Source organism: Rhincodon typus, chromosome 30 (genome assembly GCF_021869965.1).
Source record: "Rhincodon typus isolate 14 chromosome 30, sRhiTyp1.1, whole genome shotgun sequence".
NCBI classification, from domain to species: domain Eukaryota; kingdom Metazoa; phylum Chordata; class Chondrichthyes; order Orectolobiformes; family Rhincodontidae; genus Rhincodon; species Rhincodon typus.
Genome location: NC_063361.1, coordinates 25,052,514 through 25,071,462, shown reverse-complemented (window position 1 = coordinate 25,071,462; position 18,949 = coordinate 25,052,514). Strand labels below are relative to the sequence as shown.

Genomic DNA, 18,949 nt, shown 5'->3' with positions numbered 1-18,949 from the left:
CAACACTCGACAATGGATTCTTGGTCATCATTAGATTCTTAATTCCAGATAATTTATTGAATTCAACTTCCACCATCTGCTGTGACGGGACTCGAACCTGGTTCCCCAGAACATTATCTGGGTCTCTGGATTAACAGTCCAGTGATAATACCACCAGGCCATTGCCTCCCAAATATATACTTTCCGTTTGATTGGATATCGAGTTTGCATGGTTTTCTCTCCCTATTTGCCTATGTTTCCTCAGCCAGTCATTAATTTTCAGTTGCTTGGGAGGCTCTGAATTGGGAAAGTTATCTGCATGTTTCTAATGCATCTATCATAAGACATCTGAAATAGTTTGCTTGATATTATGGCCAGGTGATCAGTGATAGTGAGAGTCTTCAGTTCACCTGTCTTACTGTAACTGGTGCTTTAAGAATTTGCTTCCTGATTCAATGTGTGTTCAGCTATCATGTGTGTTGGGACTTCTTTTTTAAAACGAATTCACAGATGGGTTTTCTTGTCAAATTAAAGAAAATGAAACAGTATTTATTGTATTTAATATCAGAAATATATTTTAAAAAGCTCCAACTCTTGTTCACATGCATTTATAGAGGAGGTACACATCTAAAGCTGCAAAGATGGAGAGCAGAGTAAATTGTTTATCTCAAAAAAAAAAATTGCATATGGATCTTATGGATTAACTAGGATGGTTTCAGGTCGGGTTTGGTGATCTTGTGGATAGTTTAAATGTTGAGAAACAATCCCTGCCTCTTCCTTTTGGATTCATCAACTGCTTGGCACACACTGAGGAAGCTGTCTGTGGTGGGCGGCTGGTCAGATGCAGGCAGAGCATAAGTTTGCAGAATGGGTGGAGAAAGAAAGACACTGCATGTTCTCCCCTTGCAATTACCCTTTCAAGGACTTTCTGGTTGCTGACTGGTCCTCTAAAAGCAATTCCTTGAAAAACAAATGACTAGCTTAATATTGCATGATCTTCTTCACAAACTAACCAATTACCGAGGACAGTCATTACAAATGCATTCCAGGACCATTGTTTCATTTTATTTCACCTATTTTTCCTAATCAGCTTATTCAGAGATGTAATTACACACCTCTGGAGCATGTGTGACATGAACCCAGGCCTCCCAGCCTGGGGGTCTGGACACTGCCACTGCACTACAAGTAGACCCTCCAGGACCATTTTTTTAATTTTACCACTTTAAACATTGGTAATTGTGGCCCTTCTCAGCTGGAGTCCATTGCTCAGTGATTGAGTTTTAACAATTTGGTCCTTGCCTGTCTGAATGCCTGAGTCGTTCAGGAGGTGTAAATTCACACTCATTTAAGCTTGTCCTGTGACCAAACACAGACCCAACTCTAATTTTATAGCTACATCTTGCAATTTACAAAGCTATGTAAGTATTTTGCTGTTTTGAAAACTGCTGTTTAGGTCTCAAGTTTTTTTTGAAACTTTTTTTCTTTTTCTGTGGTTTTGGTGTGCTTTAAAATAATTCAGTTTCTGAGGCTGTTATGTACTCCCCATGGGTAATGTTATAGCATGTGCTTTTTAAGAAGGGGGTGACTTGAAAGACCTTTTTAAAAAAAAAAGTAAAACTAAGCAATGAGCTTGCCGTTCTGAAAGTCATAAGAACAGTAAGTTTAAAGATAAATTCCACAAATTTGTTTTGTCCAGCTGGGTATTTTATGCAGAAAACCTTATCAGAATTTGTTCAAAATTAAATCAAACTGAATAATGCTAATTGTGTGAATTAGAGAAATTTTTTAAAAATTAATAATAAAAACATTGGTCTGTTTGACCTGTTTCACAGTCTTTGATGCATGATACTGGAATGCACCTTATATTTTGCCTGTGCAGATATACAGGTTTATGACAGTGCACATACTTTTATATACAGCTTTGTGGCTGGAGTGATAAACCGAGAGAGGATCCCTACCTTTGAACGGATGTTGTGGCGTGTGTGCAGAGGAAATGTCTTTTTACGCCAAGCTGAAATTGAAAATCCCTTGGAGGATCCTGTAGCTGTAAGTTCCCTGGGTGAAATCCTAATAAATAATTAACTCAAGAATCAATCCATAACAGCAAAAAAAGTAGCCTGTACTCCTGTGGTTTAATTCTTTTACGTCGCTGATTATAGAATAATTTTGAAATCCAGTGATTTTAAGCTCACAGTTTTACAGGGATGAACCAGTGTAAGACTATTACAGGCACTTATCAGAAGTTGTAACCCTACCGCCAGGCCTATAGAATGTGGCAGCATGAATGTAAACTTCGAATAATTGCTCTTGCAATTTTAGTTACTTGTGAGGTTGGTACCTCTGCTGGAAATATTGAACTTTGTTATCTTTTGACTGGGAGAATATATGCAAATGTAGTATGTATAGCCAGGAGTAAAAATGGGCGGTTCTTCTAGGAGCTAACTATATGGTTTCTTTTGAGTTTAAGAACAAATTTGTATTGGCTGTCAAGATTCTGCAATCCCTAATCTATTCTGCTTGAATTTAGGTTGAATCTACTGATCCTCTTAAATGTGTGCGATAGTTGATTGTTTTTGCCATTGACTTCACTCAAGTAATACAGATTTTAAGAGGCTGTATGTTAAGCACATGACTGTTTTATATAGTAGGTATGCAGATATTTGAGATGTAGACTGTTAAGTGCCCAGGGTGTACACAGTGATGACAGTGGAAGGCATACAATTATTTGGTTACTGGTTGAGTTACATTTGGCTGTTTTTAATCTTTTAAGTAAGCAAGCAAATGCCAGGAGAAGCATTAGTCAGGGTGGAGCCATGGACAGTATAATAATAAACCAAATTATTGCTAATTATGACATTTCTTGGATTTTTGTTTTGGATGCTAAAAATAATAATGCTCCTGGCAACAATTAAATGGCTGCACACTACGAAGTAATATAGTCAATTGAACATGATGCAAATGATATAAGTTGAATTACCTTTCATGCCCAATAGTTTGGATGAAATTTGTGGTGTTAACCACATTGTAATTTTTAACAGCCAGGGATAAGCACCAACATTTGTCAGTATTGTCCACAAGTTTAAAAAAACTGTAGATACCATCAACTGCTACAGATAGTGACTATCTTCTGACACAGCAGAACAGGCAACTTTCCCCTTGTTTGACCCTTCACAATGGCAAGGTCTCAAAAATGTTTGCAAATCTTAGCATGGCTTAATTTTTAACAGTTTTGCTATCCTGGTAAAACTGGGAGTTGAGATTAATATTTGTTTTCTTTTCAGGGAGGTCAAGTAGACAAATCTGTCTTCATCATCTTTTTTCAAGGTGACCAATTGAAAAATCGAGTGAAGAAAATTTGTGAAGGGTGAGACTAATTTTTTTTCCTGTTTTTATATGCGTTAATTTCCATTGACTGAACAGTTAACCCTTTATCCATCATGCCAGTGTTGAAGCATTAGCGTGAGCTACTAGATTATTAGTCCCATGACTTTACCACTATGCTGTCACCTCTAGGAAGAGCTGATCATTTTACTTGATAGATATGATTATTTATTTGTGAATATTATAAATTTTCTTTAGCTAGGTTTCAAGCTAAAATAACCTCAGTTTGAAGTTAAAAAGTGATCTAGGATTTTCTGGTAATCTGCAGGCATTACTGGTGTGCAGTAAGAAGGATGAGGTACTTAAAGACACTGGCAATAACAATTTACTGAGAACCACATTCTTACAGGTTTCGAGCCTCCCTTTATCCCTGCCCAGAAACTCCTAATGAAAGGAAGGAAATGTTAGCTGGTGTCAACACACGAATTGATGATCTTCAAATGGTATGGTATTCATCAGTACTTCATAATTGCTTTGCAATTTTTCTATAAAGTTTTAAAGATATTAATGCAAATGGTATTTGCTTTTCCCTTTTTAAGGCTAAATATTCGTGCATACAAAATAGAAACAGCAGTCGATCGTTCAGTCCTTCAAACCTACTCCGAAGTTCAATAAGAGTGCATCTGATCTTTTGGTGTGAATGTCAAATTCAAAAGACCTCTGATAATTTTTGACTCCCTTGCCTATCACGAATCTGTTCACCTCTGTCTTTAAAGTATTTAATGACCCTGCTTCCACGACTTTGAGGATGAGAGTTACAAAATTGTGCAACCCTCTGAGAGAAGAAGTTCCTATTCGTCCCTGTCCTGAGAAAGTGACCCTTAATTTTAAAACAGTGCCTGGTGGACAAGTGGAAACATTCTTCCCACATTAACCTTATGAAGACTTGTCAGGATCTTTGACACTTACTGAGCCACCATGCCACCTTATCCTTTATAAATACTCATTACCCCTCACTATTCTAAACTCCAGTGGAAACAAGCACAGCCTGACTTGCTGATTCATTATAAGATAACTTTCAATATCAGTCTAATAAACATTCTATTAACTGCCTCCAATACATTTACAACCTTTAAGTAAGGAGACCAAAACTGCACACATTATTCAAGATGTGGTCTCACCGACAACATTATTAATTAATTCTATGACACTATATAATATGAAGTCTAATATAACCTGCTGTCTGGTCAGTTACAAACTGTTCTAAGTTATGATTTTGAATTATTTTACTGTTGTGGTATCTTACTTTTTTGGTATCATACTCTCGGAATATTTGAAAAAGCAGTGCTAATATTATTATCTAATTCTTCTTTATTCCATCCCATTATTCAGTCCATTGGTGAGACATTTGTGTGCTTCAATAGTCACCCAAAGAATTAATTCACCAGCTACGTGTATGGGAATTTTCAACCAATATGTTTCAGATGACATTCAGCCCCTAATTTAGTAGACACAGGGCTGTTTGCCAATTGAAAGTTTACTTGGAAACTATAGTTGCATGTCTGTGTGCGTCGTAATCATGTTACGTTAAAACTCAGTCATTCAAGCATTAAATGTTAGTGTAAATTTAACATTCCTGTCGTCAATTTTGCAAGTTTTAGATAACTTCCGTTCTATTGTGAGTGCTGTGTCAATCTTTTAACCAGATTAGAAGAAGTTTGAGAACAACAAGACGATTTGTGTTTTTAAGTATAAAGTTTGTTTGTTTTATGGCCAGAAATAAAACAGGAAATACTGGAGAGACTCAACAGGTGTTTGTGTGTGTAGAGAGAAACAAAGCTAATATTCCAAGTACCAAGACATTTCTTTGGAACTTAAAAAGATTTATTGGACTTGAAATGTTAACTGCGTTCCTGTCAGTTGCTGCCACGCTTGCTGTGTTTCTCTAGCAGTGCTTGTTTTTATTTACGATCTCGTGCATCTGTGGCATTTTGCTTTTGTATCAGGTTATGGCCAGTATGTACAAATGTGTTGCTTTACCCAGGGAAAGGTTTACCCAGCAATACACTTTGCTATTTTGAAAAATCAACTTGGAGTGGATTGTTGGAGATGTGTGAAATATAAATGTTAGGTTATGTTCAATTTTTTTCCTTTAATGCTTTTTGATTTCTTGGCTCATTTATCCTCTTCATGTGCACCGTTGGTTGGGCTGGGCTCTGTAACTTATTGCATGGAGCAAACTCATGGCCATTACTGAGGTATGATGCAGAAATTCTGTAAATGTGAACCTCCTTCATAAACATATTTGTCCTCTCCAGGTCTTAAATCAGACTGAGGATCATCGTCAGAGGGTTCTGCAGGCAGCTGCAAAGACTATTCGTGTATGGTTTATTAAAGTACGAAAAATGAAGGCCATCTATCATACCCTTAACCTCTGTAATATTGATGTAACTCAAAAATGTCTAATTGCTGAAGTCTGGTGTCCAGTTACTGACTTGGATTCAATTCAGTTTGCCCTCCGCAGGGGTACGGTAAGTGAACTCTGAAATTCAGAAGTTCTTTTTCTTTTCACAGGATGTGGTAGTTGTTGGCTAGACCAACATTTGTTGTCCATCCTAATTACTCTTCAGAATGAGATGGTGAGCCACCTCCTTGAATCACTACCATCCATGTGATGCAGGTACACAAAGTGCTGTTAGGGACAGAGTTCCAGGATTTTGATCTAGTGGCAGTGAAGGAACAGCGGTTATAGTTCCAAGTCAAGATGGTACGTGGAGGAGAACTTGCAGTAGATGATCCATGCATTTCCTGCCCTTTGTTTTGTATTACACCTCCTTGACTCCTGTATCTCAGGTAACACTCCGAGTAAGTGACAAATCCAAGTGATTATAAATTCCATGAAAAATCTCAGATTCTAAAAGGATTGAAAAGATCAGGGAAGGTCAGGAGTTTTTAAAACCCTGATTTTATTCACAAGCTTGAATCTGTTTGTTGCTACCATTTTCATTCATGGAACTTAATGGAGAGGAAGTGTCCATTTCCTGTCATGAAAATGGTAGGAAAGTTTAGCCTTTCTATATTTACTTATATTGCTCAGCGTTCACTTTTTGGGATAATGCTCATGTGAACTATCTTGGGATATTGAATACACAACAAGCACTATATAAATAGAAGTTGATCTGCTATAATATTGCAAAAATGTATAGTTAGACCTTTAAACATGGTAGTCATTTGAGATACTTGAGAGCTCCCCCAACATCTCCACTCTCTAATTTAGCTTCAGTTAGTGTAAATGTATTTAGACGGCTTCTGTACTGAAGTTTCTATTTTCAGGAACGCAGTGGATCAACAGTCCCATCCATCTTGAACAGGATGCAAACCAACCAAACTCCTCCAACTTACAACAAAACCAACAAATTTACTTATGGCTTTCAAAACATTGTGGATGCATATGGAATTGGCACCTACAGGGAAATTAATCCTGGTAAGAAGTCACGTTGAACAGACGTGTTGTTTCATATCAAAACATCTGTTTTTCTGTAATCTTGACTTTCTGATTATTTTAAGGATAAACCGGTTAATGTTCTAATTATGTTTGTTTTCTACAGCTCCATACACAATTATTACCTTCCCTTTTCTTTTTGCTGTTATGTTTGGGGACTTTGGCCATGGCATCTTAATGACTGCTTTCGCTGTGTGGATGGTGTTGAGAGAGAGCCGCATACTGTCCCAGAAAAGTGAAAATGAGGTATTTTTAAATAGCGGGCAATTTGGTTGGGGATTTTTATGGCTTAAAACATGATAGCAATTTCTCATGTTAGATGTTACCCCAAAGTACCCTGAGCTACATTTCAATTATTGGTCCAGAGTATTAACAAATTTTTAAGGATTCATGTCTTGTAGCAACTGGATAATTACTAGCATTTTATTGTTCTGCATCCTTCCTTAAAAAGGCATTGGGAAGTTAGAACTACTCAAAGTAATAACACAACTTTTTTTTTAATGCGCTTTTGTTTTACATCATACTTGACAGGCTATTCATGTACAATAAATTTATTGCAGTGACACGGAAAAGTGTGTTTCATTGCATTCACAATTCATTCTAAGTTCTGAAATTCTTCCTCTAAACTTTACTGCTTTATATAACATACGCCTTTAATACCCAACTCCTTTGACAAAGCTTTTGCTCACATACTCTAATATTAACTTATATTGCTCAGCGTTCACTTTTTGGGATCATGCTAGTGTGAACCATCTTGGGATATTGAATACATAACAAGCACTATATAAATGGAAGTTGATCTGCTCCAACCCTGCTGCTATGATCCTCTGGTCTTTAAGTGGGGTTCTGCCTCCTGTCTTCAATTCTGATACCTGGTTCTGCTTTCATATTGGTTCCTACTTTATCTTTTTGGATCATCTCTGATTTCTACGTTAACAGCAGAGACTCCAATTTCTCTGGATTTAATTTGAGTGTTACGGTGCAGAAGAAAGGGCTGTTGGCTCATTAAATGTGTGTCATTACCTAGTGCCAACGTCCTGCTTTTTCCCCATATCCTTGCATATTATTCCAATCCAATGCCCTCTTGAATGACTCAATTGTACCTGCCTCCTCCACATTCTAGGCAGTGCATTCAGCACCCTAACTATTTGCTGAATGTAATATTTCCTCATTTCCCCCCTTGCTGCTTTTGCAAATCATTTGAAAACTATGCCGTTTTGTTCTTGTTAGCAGAACAGTTTTTCCTTAGCTACCCTTTCCAGCCCGCCTGTGATTTTGAAAATCTCTATCAGATTTCCTCTTTTTTCTTGCGTTCTTGCTTGCTTGCGTTCTTGCTTTCCTTCGCCTTCGTTCCACGGACAGCAGTCTCAGCTTCTTTGTCTGTCCTTATAACCTGAGGTTTCTCATTCCAGGAACCATTCTTGGAGACCACTCTTTGCACTCTGCCCGCATTCATTAATAATATAATTCTATAATGTGCCCAGAACTGTACACCATAATCCAACTGAGGCCTAACAAGTGATTCAATTTTAGTGTTAAAATTTGCCAGTTAAAGATCATAGTATGGCAGGAATGGAAGTGAGCAAAAAGTGACAGGAATCCACGTGTGTAATATCAATGATAAGAGGAAGGTCTGAGATTGGATATATTTTGTACATAGACTAGGCCCAGAAAGGAATGCAGATTTCTAATCTTGATGAGTATTCACAATTTTGAGGTATGTTGGACAGATGGTCAGTCTTGTGTGTAATCTACCTGAGGAGTTAGGAAGACACCAGAGATGTGGTGAATGGGTAAGTTTTTATTTTTTTAGCACCCTCAGTCTTGAAATAGCTTTATTTAATCCACGGAGTGAGCACAATTGCTAATATGTTAAAGTAATTCAGTGCCTTGTATTGGTGCAACAATGTGGCAACTTATTTTAAAATTTATTTTTAATTAAGCTTTGTTCTGATAGATTTTCAGAACTGTCTTCAGTGGTCGCTACATGATTTTACTCATGGGGATTTTCTCTGTGTATACTGGCCTAATATACAATGACTGCTTCGCAAAGACACTCAACATGTTTGGTTCGTCGTGGAGTGTTAGACCAATGTTTCACCCAATAGGAAACTGGACGTAAGTTTTGTATAACCAAGATAACATTGCTGTGTTGATTTTGAATTCTTTTAATATGAATTCTTTGATACAATGTGAAGTATATTTATGCTAGGAAACAATGCATTTCTAAAATCTGATGCCAAAATCAAGTACATTGACTCTATGGGTTTCAGATGCAACACAATCAAACTTGCAGAAAGCACAAACCTAGGTGGGGATTTGCATTGTGAGCAGGATGCAAAGAGGCTTCAAGGAGGTTTGGATAGACACTGAGTAGGCAAGGATGTGGCAGATGGAATACAATGTGAATAAGTGTAAAGTCATACAGCATAGATGTAAGATAAGATGGTTCCCTTTGGCTGCGGGTTGTAGAACCAGCAGAGAGAGTTTCAATATAGGGCAAGCCACTTAGAGCTAAGATGAGGAGGATTCACTCAGCTGAGTTAACTTTTGGAATGCTATACCCTAGAGAGATAGAAAGTTGTTCTGAAGAAGAGTAACTGGACCTGAAATTTTAACTCTACTTCCCCTCTACAAATGCTGCCAGAGCTGCTGAGTTTCTCCAGCAATTTGTTTTTGGTTCACATTTCCAGCATCCTCGGTTCTTGTTTATTTTTGTTTGTTATTGTGTGTGCCTGTTTTGGGAATTCTTATCTCTCTGGCTTCAGCATTGATCAATTAGAAATTACATCAATGCTGGTTTAGGTCTAATAATATTTTAATAACATTCTCTTCACAGGGAGAAAACCCTTCAAGGTAATCAACATCTTCAGCTGGACCCTGCTCAGCCTAACGTCTTTAATGGGCCATACCCCTTTGGAATAGATCCCGTAAGTTAATTCTATGCTTGTTTTTGAATTTTCACAGTTCAAAAAAAAAACAAATTATCCTGCCACTATTTTTAACTGTTTTTACATTTAGAAGTATAGGGCTAGAATGCTTAAATACCAAGTTAGGCATCCGATTGAATTAGTGTTTAATTATTTTCGTATTACTTACCTTTTGACTTCAAATGTACGTTTTGATTGTGGTCAGATGGAAAATGGATTATAATCCCATTGGTTCTGTTTGATTTGGTCATCCCATGTGCTTAAATAGAAGTATTGGCTTATTACAGAATTCAGTTTGTGCACGTCATAGTTTACTGCGTGAAGATCCTGAAAGCAAATATCCCAGTAAACCACATCTTGTTTTTGAAAGCTAAAAGAAAATTGCTTCCTGATATTTATTTCCAAACTTTAACTTCTGAAAATTGTAGATTAGTTGAATGGCTTGATTGAAAAGTGATATTTTAAGGGACGAGAGTAGAGAAAGCTGCTAGCTAACTATCTGTCAATATTCCCGTATGTTATGATCTCAACCAAAATTATCTGTTTTTCCCCTCAGATATGGAATATTGCTACAAACAAACTTACGTTTCTTAACTCCTTTAAAATGAAGATGTCTGTGATATTGGGTGTTGTTCATATGGTCTTTGGAGTTTCTCTCAGCCTCCTGAATCACATGTGAGTACTTTTTAAGCCAAGTTTGAGTTTTTAAAGTATGGAAGAGTAGCTGTTGTCTAATGCTACATGAATTTTTACCATCTTTGAGGTAAATTTCCTGGATCTGAGATCTGATGTCTGAATATGCTGCAGTTAGCACAATCTGAAGGTTAGATGAAACTATATGGGCCAGTGAGCTACAGTTTTAAGCTGTTACTGACACACTTTTTCAGTAGTTACAATGTTAATGTGGGGAAGATTTTGGCAGTTGGGGGCTCTTTACAAAGTTTCAATTAGGGTTGAGAAAGGCACAAGCTTTGAAACAAAACTTTCACTTGTGCTATATTGTGTATCTTAAAAATAAGTAACTTAGGAGAAGGTTAATCTTGTTTCTTTAGATGTCTGAAGTTCAAATTCAGATTTGACCAACCAATGCTACGACCTGATACTATTACTGTAGTACTATAGAATGCTTTCCCTTGTCACACATACACGAAGTATATTAAAGGCTGAGATGGACAGATTTTAATCAGTGAGTAAATTGACACTTGTAGGGAAAAGACAAGAAGGTGGAGTTGAGGATTATCAGATCAGCCATGATTTCATTGAATGGTGAAGTGGACTTGATAGTCCTCTACTCCTATGTTTTATGGTCTTAGAAATAGCTATCTCCTGGTCCAGTATAATGTGTTAACCTGCTGGGGTATTAACTAAATTAATTGTTAGGCACATTGGATGAGACAAACAATTTATGGGGTACTTGTCAATTGCATGCAAGAATAGACATTATTGAAGTGCTAAATTGTTCAATTCAAATTCTAATGTTTTTTTTTTCTTCTTTTTATTCGTAGATATTTTAAAAAGCCACTGAACATCTATTTTAGCTTTATTCCCGAAATAATTTTTATGTTGTGTTTGTTTGGCTACCTTGTCATCCTCATCTTTTACAAGTGGACTGCTTATGATGCTAGCACATCGAAAGATGCTCCCAGTCTTCTCATCCACTTCATCAATATGTTCCTATTCAGTTACAATGATAAAACCATGAAGTATCTGTATAAAGGACAGGTACGTAACTACTTGGAAATTTAGATTCTAGACAAGGGTTAAGAACACATATAAACAGATTTGATTAATTTGCTGCTGCCAGCTATTAATTGAAATCCCATTTCAAAAAGTCTGCAGATGATACTTTTAAAGCAACCTGGGCTTGTCTTTTGTTGTGTATACCAGCAGATAGGTTATCCTGAATTATTGAAATAAAATTTCTTCTCCTCTCGGCCTAATGTATGCTAGCTGTAACTATTAACTTTTCACCAAAGTGTAGTAATACATTAGGTCTTCTGTTTTAACAGCGAGGTCTCCAGTCCTTCTTGGTGATTGTAGCTTTGCTGTGTGTTCCGTGCATGCTTGTGGTGAAACCACTGGTACTGCGCCATCAACATTTGCGGAGAAAACATTTGGTAAGGTTTTTAATACACATGTTTCTAAATTCAAATGTACATTTCTATGTTTATCTTCTAGTTCTGCAGATGGCAGAAACTGCATGGTTCAGTAAAATACAAGGTGACAAATTGCCTTTAACTAAATTGCTGGAGTGTTTTGATGAAGAAAATGCTGTTGATGTGGTTTATGTAGATTTCCAGAAAGCGTTTGATTGCGTCACATGCAACAGGTTTGAGCAGTTATAGTTCATTGTGTAGAAGGAGCAAAAGGTGGCATAGTGGGGCACGGTGGTTAGCACTGTTGCCCCTCAGCGCCAGGGACCCAGGTTTGATTCTAGTCTAGGGTGACTGCCTCTGTGTGGAGTTTGCATGTTCTCTTTTGTATCTGTGTGAACTTCCTCCCACAGTCCAAATATATGCAGAATAGGTAGATTGGGCATGCTAATTTGCCCATTGTGTCCAGGGATGTGCAGGTTAGGTGGATTAGCAATGGGAAATGCAGGATTACAGGGTGGAGTGGTGGGTCTGGGTGGATGCTCTTCAGAGGGTTGGTGTGGACTTGATGGGCCAAAAGCCCTGCTTCCACACTGTAGGGATTCTGTGACAACGTAAGTATGAAATTGGCTGAGTGACGGTTTCGTGGATGCTTTTCAGATGGAGAACAGGTTTGTAATGGAGTTTGCTGGGAATTGGTGTTGGGATCCATGCATTTCTTGGTGTATGTTAAGCTAAACCTTACTTTATAGGGCACAAATTCAAAATTTTCAGATGATACGAACCGTGGATGTATTGTGAACTATGAGGGGATAGTGTAAAACTTAAAAAGGATGCAGATAGTTGGTGGATTGTGCAGACAAATGGCAGATGAAGTTCAACAAACAGCAGTATGAAGTGATTCATTTTGATTTGACCGGGAGAAAGAAAGCAAAATAAAGAGTAGGTAGTGCACATTGCTGCCACTGTGCGTGAGTAGTGGAGTGAGAATTTGTAAACATGATGCCAGTCAAGTGGGCTGCTTTGCCCTGGGTGATGTTGGCTGCCTTAATTGATGTTGGAGCTGCACTTGTCCAGGCAAGTAGAGGGTATTCTGTTGCACTCACGACTTGCGCTTTATAAATGGTGGACTTTAAGAAATCGGGAGGTGGGTTATTCGCTGCAGAATTGCAGTCTCTGATCTGCTTTTGTGGCGATAATACTTGTGTAGCTGGTCTGGTTCAGTTTATGATCAATGGTAACCCTGAGTGTAGATAAGTATTCAGTGATTCAAAGTGCTTGGATCCTTTACTGTTGGAGATGGTCACTAACCTGGACCACACATTAGTATGGTGATGTTAGTTCTATATCACTATCTCACCATGTCAGTGGTTTCTGGGAATTGTTGATTTTCATGAAGCAACTTCAAATACTTTTAAACGCTTTGAAACAGATCTATGATGGGGCAAAGAACGCACACTGTTCCAAGATGTCTTCGCACAGTCCGGAGTGTAGATATCGGTCTAGGATCACGTCCTCTCACTTGTGCTATCATCATTAGCTGAATTCTGAACAAGACTCTAGAAAATAGAGAAAATAAAAATAGGAAGTTTGAAAAGATATCAGTAGGCCAATATGAAAATTGAGTTGGGTGCTGGAGAAAACTATTCCGGTTGCAACAAGATCAAGATTATGTTTTTGTAGCAAGCAGAGCAGTAAAACAGAGGAAGTTTGAAGAAGAGGTGGTACGATGGTTCTGTGGTTAGCACTGCTGTGCCAGGGACCTGGGTTCGATTCTAGCCTTGGGTGACTGTCTGTGCAAACTCCACACAAACAATCTCCCTGTGTCTGCGTGGGTTACCTCCTGGTGCTCCAGTTTCCTCCCATAGTCCAAAGATGTCCAGGTCAGATGGATTAGCTATGCTAAATTGCTCATTGTATCGAGGGTGGGAAATGCAGGGATGGGGTGGGGGGTGGGTTTGGGTGGGATGCCTTTCAGAGTGAGTGTGGGCTTGATGGGTTGAATGGCCTGCATCCACACTGTGTAGGGATTCTGTGATTGTAAGCGATAGGTAAATATAACAGAGCAAATTAGTTATAAGTGCTGGCTGTATTAAACAAAGGAAAAACAAATTGTTATGTCTGTTAGCATTTTAGTGCACTATAGAAAGATTAGTTGATGACTAGAAGTTTGATTGTGGATTTTTGCCACATCTCAAATTTGTTTTCCTGTTTCATAGGGGACACACAACTTTGGAGGAATAAGAGTTGGGAATGGACCAACCGAGGAGGATGCTGAGATAATCCAACATGATCAGCTTGATACCCATTCAGAGGATGGAGAGGAAGTAAGTATAACATGATGCATTAACTAGAGCTTGTTTGTTTGCAGATTTAGGTTTCCTAACGAGGAAGTTGATCTTTAGCCTTATGGTGTTCCTGTAGCTTATAATCTGAAGAAAAATTCATTGTGAATTGTCAGTACAAATTGAAGAATAACAGGTACATGAAGACATATATTGTTGTATATAGTTCATTAATGACATTTTAAAAATTTTTGAGGTAATCCAATATTTTAACTGTTCTCCATTTTGCCTGGCAAATGAATTTGTTTTTTGTTTCATGGATGTTTTTGGGACAGGGTAATGCCAGTCATTAATCATCTTACCGAGTTGAATTTTTCTTTCTTTGAAAAGCCTGGATAAGCCTTGTAAATCTGAGCATTGTTGCCCAGCATCAGTATGATACTGCAATTGTTCATAGCATGATTATGAATCTTAACTTTTTTGAATTTAGAACCAGATTATTTAACTTGCTAAAATATGTGAGTATCATGATTCTTTAATAACAATGTTTATTTGCATGAAACCTGTGTTTTTAATTTCACTGCAATTTTGTTTTATTATTTGTTTAAATATTTTTAAAGAATGTTTGTTTGGATTTGCAGTTACATTGAAAATGCTGTAAAGTCTTCCTTTTTTAGGCTTTATAATCAAATGGAACTCTGACCTTTTTATGTTCTTTTGTATTTTTTATTGTACATTCCACTTGTATTGAAGGTTTAGTGTCCCTTGTAAGAATTAGTGATTCTGTCAATTCTGTGAAATCTTCATTTTAACTCGAGTGGATAAAACTCCTTTTTTTCCATTTCTGCCTCAATTTTTTTGGTTTTAAAACAAAACCCAGGGACGTTTTGACCCTAATGTTACAGAAAATGCACAAATTGTTTTTAAATCACTGGTGCTGTTTGAGAGATTCAATTTTGGTGATTTTCAATAAAAATGGATGTGCTTTTTCCTTGTATTGTACATGAATATTAATAATTACTAACTATGCATTCATGTTCTCATTGCATTTAACTGCACTAAACATGTAACTTTTTTTGCAAGCCCACTGTGGAAGAATTGGTAAGGCTGCACCTAATACCTAATTTTGAGTGTTTGTCCAGACACTCTTGTTGATTTCATTGCCCATTTACATAGCTCACTCAGTAACTTTTTTTAATTGTACAAAATGCTTTGGAATATGACAAACTTTGAATATCAGTCATGAAAATTCTGCATTTAAGCAATAAAGTTTCATGCTACAAGTGATTTAGGCACTCCTGTCTCAACATTGCTCCTAACAAGACCAGCTAAGGTTGTCAATTTTCTGTCCACTTCCCCCAGCTCCATGTCACTTTGGGGATGTCAAGCTCTTTGGAATTGTAATTTTAATGCTGTTATATTCCCTAACACAAGCCTGCATGAAGATCCTTTTGTGAAGTTGTCATTGTATTTTTTGTGCACTGCAGGATCGTGTTTGAATCCAACATTAATTTTCTATTGGTTATAATCTTGATGGAAGTTAAGTTTGGGCAGTCTCCGTATAAGATGTGTGGGGGCCCAAGATACTCAATCCTACATAAGTTGCCATTTCAATACAGCTGACCCAAAGAATGCTGTGCAGGAAACGTGTGCAGTTGCAGTGTTTTTCTGAGGTTGAATTGAAGTCCATTGGACGTTTCATAAGTCATTTAATTTATCTGACTTGAATGCAGATTATCACAAAGCATTTCCAATTTCATCACTGTTTCCCACACTTCCAACAAGTTGTATTTTTAAAAAAAAACGTCAGGCTTGAGCTGTAAATATAAGGTTTTGGATATTTGCATTTTCCATATTCAATAGTACAGTTTTCTAGTAATGTTTTGGAACATCAGAATTAATACTGTTTTGCACATGAACAGTATTAAGTCCTACTGTTACTTTGCACTGAGACTTCTCTTTTAATCTATTACTCATAGTTTAACTTTGGTGATGTTGCTGTACATCAGGCCATCCATACCATTGAGTACTGCTTGGGATGTATTTCTAATACTGCCTCCTACTTGCGGTTGTGGGCGCTGAGTCTGGCTCATGCACGTAAGTACAACATAGATGCACATTTATATGTATATACCACTTGTGTTTCGAACTAGATAAGATGGATTTCTGAGCGACTGATGTTCATATATTTCAGTTTTCTGCTGTATTGCCCTAATCCAGAGGCATGAAACGCAATTGCATTAATTCCAAGTTTATCCGTTAGTGGTGACTGAATTATTCCCTAAGTTCTTAATAACTGCTTCAGCCAGTTATTTGTCTCTTGTGGCAAATTCGACAGGGCAGATCTCTTTCCTACTGCATTGCAATGTTCAATTTATTTGCACTTTAATCCAGGAATGGCCTGAACCCACAACATTCTGACTGAGATGAAAGTGTTAATTATGGTGTCAAGGCTGACATTTTAAGAAACAGTGAAGATCTTACACCTCAAAATTAAGTAACTTTGAGGATCAAGTGTATGAAATGTCAAATGTGCTACCCAGTGAATTTGTTTTTAGCTTTGGCAGGCAGAAAATGTTGAAAAAGCTGAGTTGTTGTCATATGGTTGTGATTAAATATTGATATTGCTATTACTGAATTTTGTCAATGAAACTAGGACTGCCAGTGATTGTTAAGAATTTAAGTACCTTTTTGTCCTTTATTTTTAAATGGAATGAATTGGCAGGTAATCCGATTAAAAGATTGTCAACAGTTGGCTTCAACAGAAAAGGAATTTATATTTGCAGGGTGGTTCTTACCAGTGCTATCATCACCCTGTGGATTGTTACCAATTTGAAATGTTGACAGAATTGGGTTTTGTTGTAACTCAGTTGCTGTTCAAATTGAGGTACTTTTCCAAGGAAGGGATAATTGCAAAATGTAACACAGTGGACAATGTGACATCTGCTAGAGTCCAGTGGGGAGAATGCTTGGCTCCATGACTTTCTGCAGAAAGCATTTTGTTCAACCTGAATATTAGTGCCAATGAATCCATTAAAGGGAATGGAAGTCAGCCATAATTTAAATCCGATGGCAGTTCATGCAAAGCAATTATAAATGTTGGCGTGAGCTGAATCCCTAGATAGGGAGTGTAGTTAATCTGTTTTGAGTGTGAAGGACAAATGTACTGATAGATCCATGACCCTGTGCAAAAGTAGACGGGCTGAAATCTTGACTTTAGAAAAACAAATATGGCAAATATTCTGTCTTAACTAGAGCAGTGCAACTTTTTTTCATGTCTGGTAAATTTAAAGTTGAATTTTAAGTTCAGATTGGAGATTTTAAGTAGAAACATACAAAAAATATATAAGATTGTCTTCTTGGTTACATCGATTTTTAAATCAGTAGTTTGTAGCTGTTATTTGTAGCTAGCCTAATGATATTTACTTGAGACAAATCTATTAAAACAGTTTAAAATTCATCAAATTTTCCCTGTTTCAGAGCTCTCTGAAGTGTTATGGACCATGGTTATGCACATTGGACTGTCAATAAACAGCTTTGGTGGATCTTTTCTCCTGTTCTTCATATTTGCTGCTTTTGCTGTGCTGACAGTGGCAATTCTCCTCATCATGGAGGGTCTTTCTGCGTTTCTGCATGCTCTTCGTTTGCACTGGTAAGAGCTTACTTCCCAATGTTTTCTCCATCTGATGGGAGTTGTCATGTTCAGTAAAGCCTTTTTATAAAACAAAAAAAGTTTTTCACCTGTGTTAGTGAACGACTGACAAAACATAATGAACGGTATGATCTCGTACTATCGACATTAAGGTGGTTCTTGGCTCATCCCTTGTTTTATGTGGAATTAATATAAGTTGGGCAGGAAAATAGAAGATGTTGCATTTGGTTTCCATTCATAGGCTGGAAAAAAGAACAGCTGGAAATCATTTTGCATTAAACAACAACTTTCTTTCATACAGTACACTTTATTTTAAAGCGAAAAACAATTTGGATGTGTAATTAACCCAATACAGACAATCTTAGAACGATCCGAGGTGGGAAGTCCATTTATGTATGTTAAAGATTGAATCCTGCTTGGTTTTGTTGCTTCCAAACATAAATCAGATTTCTGCAGCTATTCTGGGGTCACAGGTAAATTCACTGGCATGCTGCTTGCACTTGCGGGTCGATAATCCTATTATCAAAAGAGAAATAATAAAAATAACTGGAGAGAAATATATAAATGGGAAGTCTTGAACACAGGCTAACATTAGAAGATCGCCTTTGATTTCAGTTGAGGTACCAAACCCAAGTCTAGCCAGAGATTTTGATTTGCTTTTATAATTTATATGATTCTTAAAACCTTGCTAAAATCTTTTCTGCAGAAAGATAGCAGAGAGATGACTTAATAGAAGGCTTCAAAATTGCAAACGTTTTTGATAGAATGCATAAAGAATGTTTCTTGCGTGGAAGGGCATAACTCAAGGCAATGAATAGTAAACAGTGATTGAGAAATCTGATAGAAAATTCAGAAGAAACTTCGCTGAAGGAGTGGTAAGAATGTGAAACTTGCAATGACAGGGAAAGATTGAAGTGATTGTTGCAGATGCAACAAAAAGAAAACACAATCAGGATGTGCAAGACAAGAGAAAATGTGAGGATAATGTTAGTGTTGGATGAGAAAAATTGGGAAGAGGCCCAAGTGCAGTATTGAACACTGGTATTCGCAGGTTTGACCAAACAGCCTAGTCTTATGCACTATATTAAACCTCAAAAATCAAATATGATGGAATTTGTTCATCCAAAACTGCAGTTTAATACACCTTTAATCACTAATTTTACAAAAGGATCTAATACTTTGTCCAG

At 37.2% G+C, this 18,949-nt stretch overlaps 1 protein-coding gene across 7 annotated transcripts in view; it reads left to right on the top strand.

The window, feature by feature from the left end:
- Window positions 1–18,949, top strand: part of LOC109934917 (V-type proton ATPase 116 kDa subunit a 1) — a 50,527-nt gene that overhangs the window by 21,368 nt on the left and 10,210 nt on the right. For 6 of the 7 annotated variants that reach the window (XM_048614446.1, XM_048614447.1, XM_048614444.1 and 3 more), the window contains exons 7-20: window positions 1,899–2,025; window positions 3,261–3,343; window positions 3,710–3,803; window positions 5,619–5,831; window positions 6,634–6,784; window positions 6,909–7,048; window positions 8,760–8,920; window positions 9,642–9,732; window positions 10,289–10,407; window positions 11,238–11,454; window positions 11,742–11,849; window positions 14,045–14,152; window positions 16,090–16,207; window positions 17,591–17,762. In XM_048614446.1, the coding sequence (XP_048470403.1) occupies window positions 1,899–2,025; window positions 3,261–3,343; window positions 3,710–3,803; window positions 5,619–5,831; window positions 6,634–6,784; window positions 6,909–7,048; window positions 8,760–8,920; window positions 9,642–9,732; window positions 10,289–10,407; window positions 11,238–11,454; window positions 11,742–11,849; window positions 14,045–14,152; window positions 16,090–16,207; window positions 17,591–17,762 (1,902 nt within the window). Of the gene's footprint in view, window positions 1–109; window positions 1,398–1,898; window positions 2,026–3,260; window positions 3,344–3,709; window positions 3,804–5,618; window positions 5,832–6,633; window positions 6,785–6,908; window positions 7,049–8,759; window positions 8,921–9,641; window positions 9,733–10,288; window positions 10,408–11,237; window positions 11,455–11,741; window positions 11,850–14,044; window positions 14,153–16,089; window positions 16,208–17,590; window positions 17,763–18,949 lie in introns of those variants that run through there. The other variant, XM_048614448.1, reaches the window with a different exon arrangement.